This window comes from Setaria viridis, chromosome 8 (genome assembly GCF_005286985.2).
Source record: "Setaria viridis chromosome 8, Setaria_viridis_v4.0, whole genome shotgun sequence".
Lineage (NCBI taxonomy): Eukaryota > Viridiplantae > Streptophyta > Magnoliopsida > Poales > Poaceae > Setaria > Setaria viridis.
The window spans coordinates 28,621,454-28,639,468 of NC_048270.2; the positions used below are offsets into that span (position 1 = coordinate 28,621,454).

The 18,015-nt window shown below is 46.4% G+C and overlaps 3 protein-coding genes and 1 long non-coding RNA gene across 5 annotated transcripts; 1 reads left to right on the forward strand and 3 right to left on the reverse strand.

The window, feature by feature from the left end:
- Window positions 1-6,543: 6,543 nt before the first annotated feature.
- LOC117867081 (uncharacterized) lies at window positions 6,544-8,637 on the reverse strand. Its single transcript, XR_011898909.1, has 3 exons — window positions 8,426-8,637; window positions 7,177-8,313; window positions 6,544-6,948 (listed from the first exon to the last, which is right to left on the reverse strand). It is a non-coding gene; the product is annotated as an uncharacterized lncRNA (long non-coding RNA).
- A 271-nt stretch (window positions 8,638-8,908) lies between these two features.
- On the forward strand, window positions 8,909-11,575 carry LOC117867074 (uncharacterized protein At3g49140). Of its 2 annotated transcripts, none has more exons than XM_034751405.2 (11): window positions 8,909-9,144; window positions 9,208-9,355; window positions 9,444-9,546; window positions 9,667-9,734; window positions 9,841-10,008; window positions 10,096-10,227; window positions 10,311-10,428; window positions 10,529-10,623; window positions 10,763-10,915; window positions 11,020-11,115; window positions 11,342-11,575. In XM_034751405.2, exons 1-11 carry the CDS (start codon window positions 8,909-8,911, stop codon window positions 11,441-11,443), a joined length of 1,419 nt encoding a protein of 472 aa, XP_034607296.1. In that variant the 3' UTR covers window positions 11,444-11,575. The 2 variants fall into 2 exon arrangements, with proteins under 2 accessions (XP_034607296.1, XP_072151630.1); XM_072295529.1 differs by having other exon boundaries at window positions 9,841-10,005.
- A 94-nt stretch (window positions 11,576-11,669) lies between these two features.
- Window positions 11,670-14,023, reverse strand: LOC117867076 (protein AUXIN RESPONSE 4). The gene is made up of 2 exons (XM_034751408.2): window positions 12,818-14,023; window positions 11,670-12,244 (listed from the first exon to the last, which is right to left on the reverse strand). The coding sequence occupies exons 1-2, from the start codon at window positions 13,946-13,948 to the stop codon at window positions 12,161-12,163; spliced, it is 1,215 nt and encodes a 404-aa protein (XP_034607299.1). The 5' UTR covers window positions 13,949-14,023; the 3' UTR covers window positions 11,670-12,160.
- A 451-nt stretch (window positions 14,024-14,474) lies between these two features.
- LOC117867077 (uncharacterized) lies at window positions 14,475-17,914 on the reverse strand. Its single transcript, XM_034751409.2, has 4 exons — window positions 17,591-17,914; window positions 16,729-16,944; window positions 15,107-15,326; window positions 14,475-14,885 (listed from the first exon to the last, which is right to left on the reverse strand). The coding sequence occupies exons 1-4, from the start codon at window positions 17,734-17,736 to the stop codon at window positions 14,619-14,621; spliced, it is 849 nt and encodes a 282-aa protein (XP_034607300.1). The 5' UTR covers window positions 17,737-17,914; the 3' UTR covers window positions 14,475-14,618.
- Window positions 17,915-18,015: the final 101 nt, after the last annotated feature.

An 18,015-nucleotide genomic window follows, 5' to 3' on the forward strand; every position in this document is an offset into this window, starting at 1 on the left:
GGAGCATGACGGTGGGAGAACTCGGAGCTGGTACGGATGTTGAGTTAGGGGGACAATGCGGTTGCATGGCGGATCTTTGTCTAATGAAGTGGGTGAGCTAAGTCGACAAGGCTACGCCGACAGCGTGGCTCCAAGAAGACGACTCATCGAGAGTCAATGTGGATGAGAGAGTAAATGAGAGAGAGAGCGCTTGTCATAGATAGCGTCACTAGGTGATTTGCCGTTACATGACCGCTACACGACTAGCTTGTCGATTTGTGGGGGTCTCCATGTGACAAGGTAGACAAGATTGGTGGATGGAACAATGGGACAAACGTGGGTTGTCACCACCAAACTAGCGAGAACAAGTGGCATCCGGATCTATCATCTCTAGAGCATGATGGTGGGTAGAACTTGGAGCTGGAACTGTCGGTGTTTTATACCCGGCAATCTACCGAGGGGTATCCCAAGGTAGTAGATTGGTTGGTGGGGATCGCCGGATCTGGAACTCGAAGGTAAAAGCGAGGACACAAGATACGGATTTATACAGGTTCGGTCTGGCTAGAGTAGCGTAATACCTTACGTCCTGTTTGGGGTGTTGTATATTGAGCCCTACGCTTGGGTGTTGTTTGGTATTGAGGATTTGGTCCTCTATTGTGGTTCTATGAGGTCTTCGCCTACCGATCTAGGGACCCTTGCCCTCCTTTGTATAATCTAGGGGCGGGATTACTAGTCGGTTACAAAGTAGCAGTCCTAGTAGGATTACAGGGTATGAGTCCCAGTAGGATTATAGGGGAATCCTAGTAGGAGTCCGTCTTCTTCTTCTCTTGTGGGTACTAGGGATCTATCCCGACAAGCTCCCAAGCGCTTTATAGTCGAATGTAGCAGCTTTCAAGTACTTTTTAGATCCTCGCCGAGTAGTTTTGGTGCTCTTCGAGTATTTTGCCTGGCTGAATTTTCAAAGTTACTCAAAGCTGCCATAAGGCTATGGTGTGCTCAAACCCTTTATCGTCTTGATTTTGTAATCTTCATCTCTGGAATGTGATATGGAGTGTGGCGAAAGTCGCACTCCATATGGAGTAGCTCCCGAGCCTTATGTTGAATCGAAAAATCAGGTTGAGGGTCAATAAAATCTTGAATCTTATTTTTTCATCTTGAAAAAAATCAATATTGGGTGTAACTGATCAGCCCCGAACCTTGGAATGATTAAATAATCAATCCAAGGGTCTCAGCGAGCTTGGTCTTCATGCCAGTCATCATCCAAGTAGTCATTGGGCGTCCAGCCCTCAAGCTTATGCGCTAGGTGAACTGTAGGAGCCACGTCGAGTAGTTATTGGTGCTTAGCTCCCGAATTTGGAAGCTAGCTAAGTCATTGTAGGTACGCTGAGCGTCCTGGAGAGTCATCGCCGAAGCTTGGCCTGCAAAAAGAGATGCATACATTATGTAGCATATTTGTAGAATTTTGAAACTACCAAAATTTATTCAGTAATGAACGTAAATGTAAATATTGTGTGTCATGCTTTTCTTTCGGCCATATTTCTCTCAAGTAGTTATCCTATTACGTTTAGACTACCCGTCCCTGGTTAGCCATTGCCACTGCGTGTGAGATCTTTGTCTCGTGTACGCGTACTGGCACTACTGCTATGCGTTTGAGATCTTTGTTTCGTGTACGCGTCCTAGTGTTTAGGCATGACAGAAGATCTAAGGCTATCATGAATTAAGGTGTGTTCTACTCGAGTAAATTAGTGACCGCTAAGAGAAGATAACAAAAATAAGTAGTCGACATTGCGACAAAAAGAGAGTGCGATTGCGCGTAAAGTAGTCATTGAGACTTTTCTACCTTTTGGCGAGAAGAGCGTGTGTTGCCGCGCATAGGATTTGTGCCTCCTTAAAGTGTAGCCGCTGCGAGCCTCCAGCACTTAGTGCACCAAACCCGTGGCCGTAGCCTCCAAAATTCGATGTACCAAGCTTATTAGCGGAGCTTCCAGAACTCAGTGCACAAAACCCGTGGCTATAACCTTCCTAATTCGGTGTACCAAGCTAATGGCTATCGGTTAACATACCCCAGAAATAATTGGCAAAGTGTAGCTCTGGAGGATAATTTCCGTCGAGAGGCGTACACAAAAAAGTACTCGACACATTTCCCTGCATGCGGAAAACAAGCTGAAAAAATTATATAAATAATTAAAAAAGTGACTTAGCTTGATTCGTGGATGATTGTCGACGAAGCCGTGGCGGTCGTCATGAAGCCGCGATGGTTGTTGATGAAGCCGACTAGTCGGAGTTGATTCCGACTAGTTGTTGATCACGTGGAACCTGCCCTCGACTAGTTTGTAGTTGAGATGAGAAGTTTTAGGTAGTTGCTATTGTGTTGTCGAGCGTTCGGTGAAGCTAGCGCAGTCATGCATGCTGAAGTCCCACGTGCATTTCTTGAGTACGTGTCATGAAGAGGAACATATCTCCTGGTGGCCTTTCTAGTACGTGTATTAAAACTCCAAAAAGTAGCCTTGCACGAAGAAAAGTAGCCTTGCACGGAAAGTACTTGAGCTGATAGTTTCCTCGATCCGCGCACGAGCAGTAGATGGAATATTGATTGGCCTTCATTGCTTCAGTATAGGATTCAACAACTGGAGGCAATTAGCTTAAGATGCATCGTCGGTGACTTCAACTCGGAGACGGAAAAATAATTCCGCCCGTATGTTTCCTTCTCACGAGCATGAAGCAGTAGTGGATCATCAGCCTTAAGCAACGCATGGAGCCACGGAGGATGATTAGTTATAGCAGTGCGACCAGTGCTGCAGCTTTTTGCATGCAGACGAGCTGACAACCAATTGATCTCCCATAAGCTTCTCATATCTGCTTTGAATTGGAACTCGGCGACTTGCTTCTCGTCGAGCAGATTGATTTTGAAGATGAGGTCCTTCAAGCTCGTTCGATGATCTCGACGATTATCCCTACCTGACGCGCCAGATGTCGATGTTTTACACCCGGCAACCTACCGAGGGGTATCTCGAGATAGCAGATTGGTTGGTGGGGGATCGCCGGACCTGGAACTCGAAGGTAAAAGAGAGGACACAAGACACAGATTTATACAGGTTCGGGCTGCCAGAGTAGCGTAATACCCTACGTCTTGTTTGGGGTGTTGTATATTGCGCCCTGCGCTTGGGTGTTGTTTGGTATTGAGAATTTGGTCCTCTATTGGGATTCTTTGAGGTCTTTGCTTACTGATCTAGGGACCCTTTCCCTCCTTTATATACTTCAGGGGGCGGGATTATTAGTCGGTTACAAGGTAGAAGTTCTAGTAGGATTACAGGGTATGAGTCCTAGTAAGATTATAGGGAAATACTAGTAGGAGTCCATCTTTTTCCTTCCTTGCGGGTACTAGGATTCTATCATGAATGGTGACTTAGGGGATAATGTTGTTGCATGAAGGAGCTCCCTCTACTGAAGTGGGTGAGCTAAGCCGACAAGACTCCACGAATGAGAGAAAGTGGCAACGTTAGAGTTCGAATAGGACGGGCACGGCGAGGTCGACAAAGTCAGGGCGTGTATGACCTTTTCTGTAAGGACAACATAAATGGAAAGTGTAAGATGGATTGCTCTTATGGATCTATGTAAATAGTGAAGAGATAATTTGTTGTATGGTTAGTTTATAAATAGCACATATGATTTGGCTTGGCTATAAGACAAGACTACTGAACTTGCTCCACAAAGTGAGCAGTGACATGGTAGCATTTTATTACTCTAAGGGTTGAAGTACAATTTCTAAATAAGTTCCTTTTTAAGGGGCAGTGGTTGCTTTCCTTCACAGTTCAGGCAAAGCGACACCAACTCTTACCAAACAATATAATCTGAGTTTTTGCCATTCAAACTAATAGTATCTAGAAGAATGCAGTAAAGGATTTCCTTTGCCTCGCAGTCACTTATTTGACATGTACTTGCTTCGGCAACAAAACTTGCTATTTTGGACAAGATCTGATCGATCAAACTTTTGAAATATTATGTAAAAGTATCTTTTAAATGGTTGGTTTAGAAACACAAACATATATGTACATATTTGTGAAAGTAACATAATTCAAATATACTAGATTTTTCAAAATAAAAGTGGTGATAAAAAATCACATCCAAACATCCTGAAAAACATGAAAGCATAAGTATTATTGAAGTACATCCAAACATCCTAAAAAAGACGAAAGCATAAGTATTGTTGACCAGGACAGTATAGTACAATGCAAATTCAAAAAACTCCATTCAATTTTATCATGTAATAAACCAAATCATGTTAAAAGCTAGCATCAACATTTATGTACTGGAGCAAGGCTCATCAAAAGCCTAGCAAAGAAAAATAAACATCCTAAGCTATTTTGATCAGTGCCATATTGCAATCTAGTGATGTCTCTCTATCAAACTACTGCATTCGCCATTTCCGTCGCCATGAGTACCATGGCCCGCCATATTTACACTAACTATCCCACGTCAATACTTTTCTTCACTTATGCCTTTACTCCTCGTCACCTCTCCGGACCTTCCGTATCTTGTCCCTCTCTACCCTACCTTTTGTCACCTCCCATCACTGCATGTAGCTAACAAAGGATTTGATTTGGCTCAAAGAAGGGGAAGATATTGTTGCAAAGATGACATCCATCTATGGTGCAACAGAACTAGATTTCGCCACTTTACATTTCAGGATGACAAATGCCTTGTTTCTTTTTTACATAAAACCACTATGAAATAAGTTTTGGTATGCGTTAATGTGGATATGGCTACTTTCTCCTCTTGGTCAAGTTTGGCTGCAGGTGTGGTGGTCCGGGACTATAGGGACGTTGTCTAGTAGCATGCTGTCAGTCTTTTGTTAGGGTTACCATGCCGGAGATGGCTGAAGCACTTGTTATGTGGTATAGTGTACCTTTGGTTCCTGAGGAAGACTTTCATAAAATTGTGATCCAGTCTGATTGCTTATTCCTTATTTTGTAGCTGAATGCACGAGAAAGGGATCGATCTCAAGTGAGCGTGGCAAGGTTTTATCAAGGAAGTTTACTTCAGTTACTTTTGTTCATATTAGTCGTATATCAAGGAAGTTTACTTCAATCACTTTTGTTCATATTAGTCGTTGTGCTAATGAGGTAGCTCGAGAGAACATTGTGCTTGTTCAATCAAACAACATTGTATTTCTGATTGTATCAAGATGTTGTATCTGCTGAATCACTCTTATAAAGGAAGAGATGCCTTAATTAAAAAATAAAGGGTAAATATTGGGTGCAAACCGGTTCCCGATGCAATCACGCAAATCCGTTTTTTTTGCGAAACGTGCGACCGAGATGAATTCCTCAAACCCAACACACTTTTGCGATTAACCCCGCACTCCATTTGTAACATTTCACGTGGAACACCCCATTCGATGGGGCATTTGCACAAAAACCTTCTCTGACCTCTCCTTCCTGGTCAGTTCCCTTCATCGAGTACAACTGCCCCCAAATTTTCGAGTGTGGTTTAGAGGATGTTTGGATACCAGGGGTAAAGTTTAGCTCTATCACATCGGATGTTCGGATGATAATTGGGAGGGCTAAATATGAGCTAATTATAAAACTAATTGCAAAACCTCTAGGCTAATTCGCGAGACGAATCTATTAAGCCTAATTAATCCATCATTAGCAATGGTTACTGTAGCACCACATTGTCAAATCATGGACTAATTAGGCTTAATAGATTCATCTCACGAATTAGACTCCCTATGTGTAATTAGTTTTGTAATTAGACTGTGTTTAATACTCCTAATTAGTATCTAAATATTCGATGTGACAGGGCTAAACTTTAGCTTTCCTAGAGCCAAACACCCCCTTAGTTCCAGCAATAGCTCTGCACCAGCTCCACTTCTCCACGCGAACCCTTCCCTTCTATTGAGTCTCCAGCAGCATTTAACGTACGGGATCAGGTTAGGGACATGCTGATTGTGTGTGAGTTTTAGCTTGGAGGCAACTTACAGGGATTTCGTTCAATGATTTAGGCGACGACGACGGGGATTCCTGGGTCGGCAGGGCGGCGGCAGCGACTTCTGCGGCCGCCAAGGTCACGACTGATGTCTGGTCACCGCTGATTTGCTCCTTGCTTTGCTTCACGGCTGCTACAACATCCTAGCCTCCTTGGTTGTTTCTTCCCCTAGATACATGTTTTTTTTTTTGATTCAGCTATGCTACATATTTTACTTTAGAAAAGGAGGCTTCATGTGTGAGCTGGTTACTAAATCAATTAAAATAATGTCATAGTGCTGCCTCTTTTTTAGTGCGCCTGTAGATGAAAATTATGTAAATTATGTTTAGGTTATCTTATTTCATCTCTTAAAGCAACTCTGGTAATTTTGTTAAATGCTATCCTAGAACACCTAGCTGAATATAGCATGCCAAAGTGTCAATATGAAAGCTCACTTAATTTTTGCTCTTTGTAAATTCTTTTTGTCCTGAAAAAGCAATTGCAACATGGTCTTGCATTCTAGTTGTTTTAGTAGGCGCAGGCAACACACGACGGCAAGTGTCTGACCTTAATGTCTTTTACCTTTGCAATATGGAATGGCAGGAAAATAAATGGTTATTTTTATTCATAAGGAAACCACAGTCAAATTTACAATCTGCCACATACTGTAATACATAATTGACCAATTCATACATCATGAGAACTGGAATATCCTATTTTACATTCATGCATCTGTCAATTGAAGTTTCACCTTTCTTCATTGGCAATATATAATGCTTGGTCAGCATATCCAAGTAACCGAGTATGCTTCTTGACCTGACCATATAAAAGCATCTCACAATACTGGAAAATTTGCAGGAGCAACTTCCTTGAGTAAAACGAGGATGAAAGTAGCCAGCAGTGATCTGTTTCTTCATGGCACTATGAAGCTGAAGTGTGCTTCTTAACCTGATTTTCAAAAGAATAGAATAGTCGCAACAGGGACCTCGTCCTCCACTAAACCTACAATTAAACATGTTTTCAAAATTTCAAGAATTGGGAAGATGCTCTCCTAAAATCAGGATTTGCCACACTAAACTGGGAAATTTATCAAACAAAATCAGAAGAGTTGTAATTATGAAGAATTGGGAAACAAACAAAGTTCAGAGAAGTTCAGTTAGTAGGAAACCTATTATGAACCAAGTGAATTAGAGAACGGCACATAAGTGCATGCCGAATTACTTCTCATACCTAAAGTAGTTAGTTAGCTGTGGTTCGACTTGTTCGTTCTCTCGCTTGTTCATAGCATTGTGTCCACCGTCCTAATTCATCTCCATTCCTGAATTGAACAGACATGCATGGAAAGCATTGTAAGTTCGCACCTCTGTATATATGTGAAAAGTCTATAGTATGTTTAAATACAGAGAACCCAAGATCAAGCAGCACATCTGCTTAGGAAGAAGCACATCTCAGGAACAAGCAAAGAAGCCAAAAAAAATACGTGTTTCTGTAGTAACTAGAGGTTTACAAAACATAACTTTATAACAAAAAACATATTAGGTGTTTCACTCGAACACTTTCTGGATTTGCCATGTTTGCACTGATGATTTCAATGTTTCCTAAATTTTGTAAGAGGTTTACTCCTCATCAATCGATTGAAATCTTGCTTATCCATCAATCACCAAAATCTCTACTAGAAAATGAATAGGATTTGGGAATTTGGGGTCAGGGTTTAGGGAATTCGGGGTTGGAGGTTACCTGTGGCTTGTGGGCCTAGAGGGAGCTCTGGGAGGTTCGCCGGCCGGCGATGGAGGTGGGAGAGACGGCGGGGGAGCAGAGGTGGCGAGGGCGCTGCCGGAGCCGGGTGGTGGAGGAACCCCGATGGGCGGGGAGGCGGCGGGGCATCTGGCTCCGACGGGTTAGCGTCGGGAAGTGGAGGACGGCGGCGGCGGAGGCCGCCGGAGCCGGGAGGGAGGTGGTGGCGGTGGCGGCGGCATGCCTGGCGTCGGGTGTCAGGACTCAGGAGGTATCATGCCACGCGTGGAAGATGAAAGGAGGAGGAAGAAAGAGAAAGAAGATGGACTGTTGGATCAAGAGCCAACGGTTGTAGATGTTGATTGATGGAAAAACTAAATTTCAACCGTTTGATACCGATGGCATGCTATATGAAGTGGCATGTTATATGAGTTTCTATCATAATGCTCACAAAATTAAGAATTCAAGCCAATATGCACAATCATTAAAATCGATAAGTTGTAACTAGGTAAAAAACTGAAGTGGACAATATTGTGATACGAGGGAGAACGAATCCACATCAAGAGCCAACTGTTGTAGACGTTGATTGATGGAAAAACCTTGGCAATCGGCACGCACCAATCCATCCTCAATCTGCAGCAAGTACAAATATCAGATTTAACTGATGCCCAGAACAAACAAACACATCAAAGGGCAGAGCTCAAATGATGCGATTTGTCAATATGAAAGAACATGGGTGGAGGACCTTGTCGACCGTGGAGGGGTCAAGGGCAGGGAGCGACCTTGTAGGCACCGGACGTCGGCGTCGAGTGCCATACGCCCTGGAGGCGAAAGCGTGTCGTCTTCCACGGTATGTGCGGCGACGAGGATGGCAGCCACCTCCCGCAGCTCCCGGCTCCCGCACCGCGTCGTCCGCGGACGGCGGCCGCCGCCTCCGACTTGAGGGTGGTGTGATGCTGATGCAGTGGTGGGGTGAGAGGCATGCAGCAGAGGAGGGTGGATGGAGAGGATCAGAGGAGCAGCAGCTTGGATGGGATGAAAATCTAGTTTCCAGGTTTGCACCCAATATTTACCAAAAAGAAAACGAGCATCAGGCTGGACATGGCCCTTTGGGTTCAGACCGAGCCGTAAGCCGTACTCCTCCTTTGGGATAGGGAGCGAGAGGCGCCCGCACCACCCGAAACCATCTAAAACTATCTCCGCCGCGGCTCCCTTTCCATGGTATACCATGCTGCCGGCGGCTGCCACCGTTGCAGCGCCGGACCCCTTCTGCTCCCCTATCCCCTCCTCCCGCCGCGCCTCTAGCTTCGTCCTCTCGGGGAGGAGAGCCACCGCCACCGGCGTCAGCTCGGGCGGCTTCTCGCTCCAGTGCCAGAGCCTCCCCTCCCGCTGCCGCTACCGCGCCTGGTGGAGCAATGGGCGCGCGCGCCGGGGCGGCGGCACTAGCCGCGTCCGCCATTGCCGGTGCGTATGCCCTGGTCGCACTCTTCATGGAGCAACCAGGTGACTGATGGATGGCTGATGCAGGGCCGTCGCGTCGGCGCCGGACCACATGGACGAGCGGCCGGGGAAGGGGAGGTACCACCGGTTCGAGGAGATCCCCGAGGCGGCGACGCTGGACGACGGCGAGCCAGCCCACCTGACCGACGCCGAGTCTGCCCGCACAATCGTCGAGGTCGCCACCACCTGACGAACCCATACCTCTGTTTTTCACTCGCTCGCCGACGAAGAAATGCTAAGGGAATCAGCCCGTGTCCGTGCAGGTGAACAACAAGGCAACGGTGATGATCTCTACGCTCGTCGGCGACGGCGTCCACGAGCGGATCATCCTGCCGGAGTTCCCCTACCTCACCGACGAGAACGGAGGTACGCCGACCGAGCCCCCCTCGCTGACGCAGTGCTGCCGGCCTGTAATGCTGTAACTTGTTGGTGCACACTCTTGTCTTCCCTCTTGAAGTTGAAGCTTCCGTGTGGCAATCTTCTCAGATATCTACTTCGAGGTCGACAACGAGGACGCGCTGCTGGAGAGCATCATGGGGGAGGACAAGATCGCGGTCACGACTCTGTTCATCCCTTTTGCTCCCCTGTTTCTCTGTCAGTATGAATTATTGTCAGTATGACACTGATGAACTTGTTCATGTTGCTGAATCATGGATGCAGCATGTCATCATTGGGCTGGACAACACACAGGTCTTTGCCGACCTGGATCTTGCAGCGGCCTCTGCCACAGAGTTTGCACAAGAAGATGACGACGACGATGATGATGATGATGATGACGGCTCGGACGATGACGAGGAAAGCGACTTTGATGATGACTTCAACGACGTGGTGAAAACAATTCTCAAGCTGCTGATTTTACCAGTCCAGATTCTAGAGAGGTTGTTGATTAACCTATACATGTCTGAAAATGGGCAGGAGGGTGTGTTTGCTGTTGACGATGACGACGACGATGAGGAGGATGATGAAGATGACGATCTACCAAGTTGGTCCAACCTTGAGACAGTGAATTCTTGCCATCCATTGTACTTTGCAAGGATGATTGTAGAGGTACACGATTTAATTTTAGAATATGTCAGTTGTGTATGTATTACAATGTTTTGTTAACTACAATTCTCTTAATTTCTTTCCAGACTGCAACCAAGTCTAATATAGACTGGCTGGACCGGCCACCTGCAAGCCTTGTTGTTGAGGGTCAGCTGAGGCCCGCCTTTGCTGAAGAGAGCACCATGGTTGCCAAGCACTTGTCAAGTACCGACCGCGATAAACCCAGAAAACAACATTATATTCAGCAGATGTACACATTTTACAGGAATACAGTGATTCTTACAAGCTTCTAAATATGGTGCAGGTGATGAGCCACAGAAAGATAAAAAGGAAAGCGGTGCCACCTTCTTCAAGGTTGAGGTCCTCAGCATTGAGTTGATCACTGCATATGGAACTGAGGCATGTTTCCTTCAGCTGACACGTCCTTCTAATACTCTATAACTTCTCTGCAATTCTAACTTCACAATATGAGTTGTTGCCAAACTTTAGTGCTGGTATTATGCATTTGCTGACCATGGTTTAAAGTCTCAACCTGTAGCCAAAAGTAAAGATCGAAGAATACCGTAAAGCTAGGCCAGACATCATCGCGCATTCTGCTCCGAACGTAATATCGCGCCTGAGAGCTGGTGGAGATAAGATCACACAGGCTCTGAAATCACTCTGCTGGAGGTGCAAGGCCATTCAAGTAGAGGTACAGTTTCTTCAGATTGATTGCAAGCACCCTCTCAAAACTGAACATTAGGGAACTGAAGCACATTCTATCTTACTGAAACACTGCCTGGTTATATTTTGCAGGAAGCAGCGGTGATTGGAGTGGACTGCCTTGGATTTGACTTGAGAGTGTGCTCAGGAACTCAAGTGCAGACATTGAGATTTGCTTTCCCAACAAAGGTCTGTGCTGCTCCTTACATTCTGAATCTATGAATCCACTTACATCATAATCGGTAAATACACATTGACACCTAGCATTATTTAAAAAATAGTATGACACTGAAACTTAAGTACGCAAAATATTTGGATTCTTAAAGCAACCACTTGAAAACAAATGTTGACTGAAAAGAAGGTACTTGCATTGCGTTTTCATGTGGTTCTGATTTCTGAATCTTTTTAACTGCAGGCCACTTCAGAGTTCAGTGCGGAGAAACAAATACATGAGCTTCTGTTTCCTAGGAATACACATCAAGAAGGACAATCGCCACAGGCTCGACATAAGTCTTGATGTAATTCGATGTGATAATTCATTTGGTAGGAAATCAATTTAGTGAAATAAATTCTTGGCCATGTCCCTTTGGTAGGAAATCAATCTAGTGAAATAAATTCTTGGCCATGTCCCAGAATGGGCACAGCTCAAGACCTCAAAATTCTAGCTCGGACCGAGCACAAGAATCTGACGGGAATTTCATAGGAAACAATTGTTGCATGAATGAATGCACCTCACGAAGCAATTGCACAGAATATAATGCCTTCAAAGTATTGCTTAAATGAAAACAATACTAGCATAGGACAGGCTTGATAAAAAGAAAAATACAAACACTAGCATGAGTTTGGTACCACATCGTTTTACAATTCATGCAGGACAGCAAGGCAATACCAATTTAGCAACAAAGGAGAAATACACCAGTGTAAGTCAGAACTCAGTACAGATGCCACAACAGAAACCCTTCTAAAAAAAGAGTCTTAATTAACAATTCTCGTCACTGCATCAACTTCAGGATCAACACAAGAGCTCTATGGGCACATTTGTTAAACTATCCTTCAAAAAAGATATGGTACATGAACATGATGTCCCCACTTGGGTAAGTGTTTCATGCTAGCAGCAGGAGCTAAAGCTACCAACTTCTCCAAGACGTGTGCATACATATGGCTCTGGCATTTTCAAATCCAGGATCTTGATCCTTATCCATGGCCGTGAACTCATAGGATGACATACAACAGGCTACTCGATGCGATCATCTGATGCTTCTTCTGAAGAGGTCACAAACTCTGCTATCAGCCGCGAAATTTCCTCGGAGGCATCCTCCTGAGCAAAGCAATGAAAATAACAAAATTATCATCTTAGCTTGGCACTTTTGCTATACTAAGAGCGCAAATACGAAATCAGCAATGCCTGCTTGAAAATGTAGAAGTGCCTAAGGGCTAAGGTGAGGTATGACTCGTGACTAGTTTTAAAATAACAATGATGAAAACCTGACAACAAGGAGCACTATGAAGGAAAAATGGAAAAACAAAAGGAACATGGGCAGTCAAATTCTGTGGAGAAGGGAATGGCTTGGCTATGCTGAACCTAGAATTTAGTGATGGGATTCACCATTGCCAAGTGCCACCTATTCTTGGAATGATTGGTATCTTTTGCCAATTCTCACATGAGGACAAATGCTAGTAAAACTAACTGTCTTAATGAAATTTAATTGAAAATTCGTAACAAGCGGGCAAAGGTCAGTCTAGGGCAGGTCGTGGAGTGCCCAATGTTGATCATCTCCTAAAATTTAGAAAGTTTATTGCTGTAGAACATCTTGTTCAATGCTCAATTCAATCTAAGCACGCACTCTCCAAAAGATGAAGCTGATAAGTAAGCTTAAGTCATAAAACTGACCTGAGGCCATCGGCCACCGGAATGGTAGACAAATCTGGCATCCGGCAATGCAGCAGCCACCTTCTTACCCTCATCAATCCACATATCTGACCAAGTACCTGACCACAGCACCATCATCGGCAGCCTCCTCACCTCGTCTGAAGAACCCCTCCATTCACCCAACTGAAAGCTGTGATTCATCGCCTTCCAAGCTTCAATCACCTCATGTGTCCTCCCCTCCCCCCGCATCGCCTCCCGGTGCGCCTCCACCTCCTCGGCCCCCATCCCCCGCACGCAGCACAGCCGCACCAGCCCACGGAACAGCGCCGGCACTCGCAGCACCAGCCTCCCCAGCACGGGCACGTCGAACACCGCGGCCGGAAACGCCGGCACGGATGCGGTGGCGTCGATCAGCGTCACGCTCCGGACGGCGCCCGGGTTGGCCGACGCGAACGCTGCCCCGGCCGCGAGGGACGAATCGTGGAGCACGAGGTGGACGGGGGCCACCCCGAGCGCCTCCACGGCGCGGGCGACGGCCGCGGCCGCCTCGGCGGGCGCGTGCGGGGACTGCGCCAGCGGGGCGGCCGTTTCTTCCTGGTACGGGACCTCGCCGGTCTGGACGAGGTGCTCGAAGGCATGGAAGATGCCGCGGTCCATGATCTCCCGGAGAGCGCTGGTCCGCGCGGGCGCGGGCGCGGAGGGCGGCACCGGGGAGAGGCCCTGGCCGGGGAGGTCGAGCGCCGCGGCGAGGACGCCGCGAGAGGAGAGCGATGAGAGGACGCGGCGGAAGGAGAAGGATCCCGCGGCGAGGCCCGGGAGGATGAGGACGCGGTGCGCCGGGGAGCCGCCGGGGCGGGAGGTTACAGCGAAGAGGCCGGGGGCGGGATCGAGCTTGAGGACACTACCGGAGGCGAGGTGTCCGCGGAGGAGAGGCGGGAGAGGAGCGGGAGCGGAGGAGGAAGGGGAGATGCGGGGGAGGAGGATCGCGAGGAGGGAGACCGCGGCGGCGAGGTAGAACCAGAAGGGGAGGGCGGAGGCGAGGGAGAGGGGTCGGGGTGGAGGCGGCGGCCGCGGCCGCGGCGGGGGTGCGTGGTGAGGCGCGCCTTCGTCGGACGCCGCGTCCGCGGCGGCGGGGGGATCGGCCGCCGGCATTGCTGGATTGGTTTGCTCGCCGGCGCGGCGCGGGGACGGGACTGGGAGTGTGGACTCTGGGCACCGGGCAGTGCGGAAGGCCTGTTCGCTTCAGCTTATAAGCCGGCTGAAAAGCTGAAACGGCTGATTTGTTGTGAGAGGAAAACACTGTTTGGTGGCTGATAAGCCGGCTGAATAAGCTGAAGCGAACAGGCCGCTGCTCGCTTGCTTGGGAAAGCGAGTATTTGCGCGTGCTGAGGTTGCGGGCCCCACTTCCTCGGGCCAACCTCAACCGAGTTGTCGTGGGACCCATCTGCAGCGGGAAGTATGCACGATGGGCTGTGGAGCCTCCGAGCCTGGTCTGCTCAAATCTTGCCGAAGTTGTGGATTTGTCTCTCTCTCTCTTTTTTTTGCAAAGTTTGTACGAAGCACTTCGCGCACCATAAGATCTTTGAATTCAAGTTTCAAGTAAAAGTTTTCTCCCAAGGAACGTTCAACGAGACAGAAAGAAAGGGGTGGGTGAAGAACATTATGCACCATGACAGTATGAGACAGCACCGCAGGGAGCAGGTGAAGAACATTTAACACATTGCAATTGTCTGCAGAACACATGGGCGGTTTGATACAGAGATTTGCGGTTACTGATACTAAACTAAAGGAAGGGAATAGTTTCACTTCTGTGAACCAGATGCTACTTCATTCCAAGAGCAAACGACAGTTTCGGCCGCGACTTGTTCTTGCCCAGCAGCTTCATCTGGTTCTGCCTCTGCTGCTCTTCCTCCATCTGTTTCCGCTTCATGGCCTCCTCCCTTTCTTTCTGAAGCTTCTCCAGCTCCTGATACCGCTCTAGCTCTTTCTGCTGCTGTTCCATCGCTTCTTTCATCAACGCCTCTTCGGCTTTCTTTCGTTCTTCTTCGAGCTTCTTCTCCTGCTCCTCCCGCTCCTGTTTTTCACGTTCCTGCAATCACAAACCCCCAGTGAACAAATGCCCTCGGCTGAGTCTCTGCATCATGTTGCAACAAGAACATAGTAATCTAGCAGCAGGAACATAACAAGACTATTCCAAGTTCCATGTATTGATCAAAACAAAATGTCAATAAATCTTTTTTCCCCAAACTTGTTGAATGACAAATAAGATAAAGAAAGCCAGATAGAAAGAGATGGCTAAAGTTAGCTTACTGCTTTCTGCTTGGCTTCATTTAAAGCTGCCTCCTTTTCTTTCTCAATCTGGACCGCCACCTCCTCATGTATCCTTTTTCTCCCCTCCTCAATTCGCCGTTGTATCTCATGTTTAATTTCCTCACGATTCAAACTCTCCTCAACCTTTTTCCTAATAGCTTGCTCAACTCTTTTTGCTGTTTCCTCCTCTAATAGTCTCATTTCAACTTCTTTTTGTCGCCTGCAGGTGATATAGCAAGTTAATGAAACGAACCATGGAGGCAGGGCATGACCAATGCCGATTTTTTATTCAACTCCTGAAGGCCATAAAAGCAGCCAAAAACAAAGCACATGATTTAAAATCTTAACACTATCTATGATCTACTATGCCTTTCATCAGCATAGTTTTGACTACAAGCTAATGCATTTCAGGCATACCTCTAGTACGTTCCAGATCCAAAAACGAATTATCAAAACTGGTCAAGAGTAGATAAAGGATCACCAATTGCATCATCAAATATAACAAGTGGAACTATAGCAGTAGCTTCCTTCGGAAAAGCCTGTAGAGAAGAATGTCAAGTAACTTGTGGCAGTTTTATAGCTTATCATGAAGTATTTCAATATTCCTGCTAAACCATATTCTTACATGCTACATACCCAATCAAAGTCAATATTCAAACTTCAGCAATTATACAGTAAATTCCACACTACTACTTATTAGTGGAACTGCAGAAGCAAGAATGATTTTTGGACACTTCGAAATGGCATGTCATCGCATACCACATGGGATGGCTTAAATGGAACAGAAACAAGTTAAAATCTCACCGCGTTACAGATTTAGAGCACGAAAAAGAAGCGAACTGAGATGACACCACCATGATCAAACCAAGTCAAACATGCTCAGACTATTGTACTACTGCCTAGCTAATATGACATCATCATTACAGAGAAGTCTAACACACAGCAAGTGAAGCCAAAAAGAAAGGGCACTAACTAAATAATGTACTAAATTGTAACGCTAAGTAAACTTTATACCCGTAACACAACCGAACATATCTAACAACTGCTCTAATGGCATTAAAATAAACATAAACAGACAACTGGGGAAGGCTAGAGTTGAAACCCAACAAGAGTCACAAATCAGGGTTCGGGCACATGAACACACCATTTTCTAACATCCAACATATTTTTTTCCAGAACAGCCACTTAATTTCTAAGATGCACTTTTTTGACAGGAAAGTCACAATGCGTTTTTTTCCATTATAGATGATTTCTTTGGAGCTAGCTACCTAAAGCCACAATTTCAAGGAAAACAGGAGCTCCTACCGAATTTGGAATTTCGAAATGCAATCATCTTACAAAACCAAAGTGATCCTCATCCAATAATCAATATTTTCAAGTAGCTATTTTCGTTATTACTTCAAAAATGCAATAATAAAATTCAATGTCAAAATTGCAGGAAAATAGATAGACAACTGATGTCAAATAGAGCTGACCTTGCGATATATTCTGGTGAACAGCAGCTAAATTAGTAAAAATTCAATGTCAACATTGCAGAGGAGATACAGGAAAGGGAGCAGCAGTAACATTTTGGTCAGTAGAAGGAATAATCTAGACTATGTAGCAAAGCAGATACTTCCCACCTTTTCTTTTCTTCTTCTAGCCTTTGCTTATCAGTAGCATTCTTATTCTCTGCCAACCCAAGGTGGGAACTTTGGGATGCGGTGATTGGAGAGCTAGTGACACTTGGACTTCTCTTTCTTCTGTAATGCTTTTGTGATGGAGACTGACTCTTGCGCCTCCTAGGAGACGGAGAACGGCTCTTGCGCCTCCTCAGGGAAGGCGAAGGGCTCCTCCTTCTGCGGTACAAAGATTGGCACTGTGAGGATAAATATAGGGGCATAACAGAATTAAACAAGGAATTACCGTCAGATCCTGAAGCCCTAAAACGTGCCGAAAGCAGTTACCTCAGACACTGTTACAGTAACCTTTGGGGGTGGAGCATCACAGCAATACAGCACAGAGTAAAATCTTTGAGGATTCCATGCTTTTTGCGACAGCAACTCTCGTTAGTCCGTACAGGCAAGTAATGCAAAACATGGCATAACTACATCTAAGCATTATCTGCTCTTTACATGCTGATTTTAACTCTGTACAGCAAGGAAACGGGAGCATTTTTTTCCCTTGAAAATCTGTATAGTTCTGAAGTGTTGTGAATGATGTACATCTTCGTAAAAGATTAATTGAAAAATGATATAGCACAACATACTACCACACTTGCTAATTCAAACGACACCAAGCAACACCTCATATAGATCCAATTCCAACAAATATAAGCAGAACATATGTCCCATTTTCCATCAAACAAGTTTTGTACAAAAGTTCTATAAGCGGATTAGCACCACCTCATATCTTTTTCACAGTATACAACCATAAAAAATAATAGAAAAATAAAAGTCGCCAGATTTCTGTGGCGAGCGAGTGCGACAGGGTAGCTGAGGTCACCTATACGAGGGGCGATAGGGGGATCTGCTACGGACGGGGCTTGGGCTTCGGTCCCTGCGGCCCCTCCGGCCGCGGTACCGCGCGGGGGACGGCGACCGCCGCCGCCGGCGCGGCGGCGACCGCGACCGCGACAGGTCGCGCGGCATCGCGAGCGACGAGATCTAGAGCCTCCGCGGAGCCCGGAACCCCACGGATCTGGCCGAGACCCGACGATCGGAGAGGCACGGGGGCTGGCTTGCTGGCTGGGAAAGCGGGCGGCCGCAAGCCAGATCAGGTGGAGTCGTCGCCGCCGCCGCACGGGAGGAGATGAGGCGTGGGGTTCCGTGCTCGCGGAATATATCCAGTGGCAAGTTAATGTAATTAACCAGCAAGGGCAGGCCCAGGTACGTAAGCCGGGTGGGTGCACCGTGCGCTGGAGAAGCAAC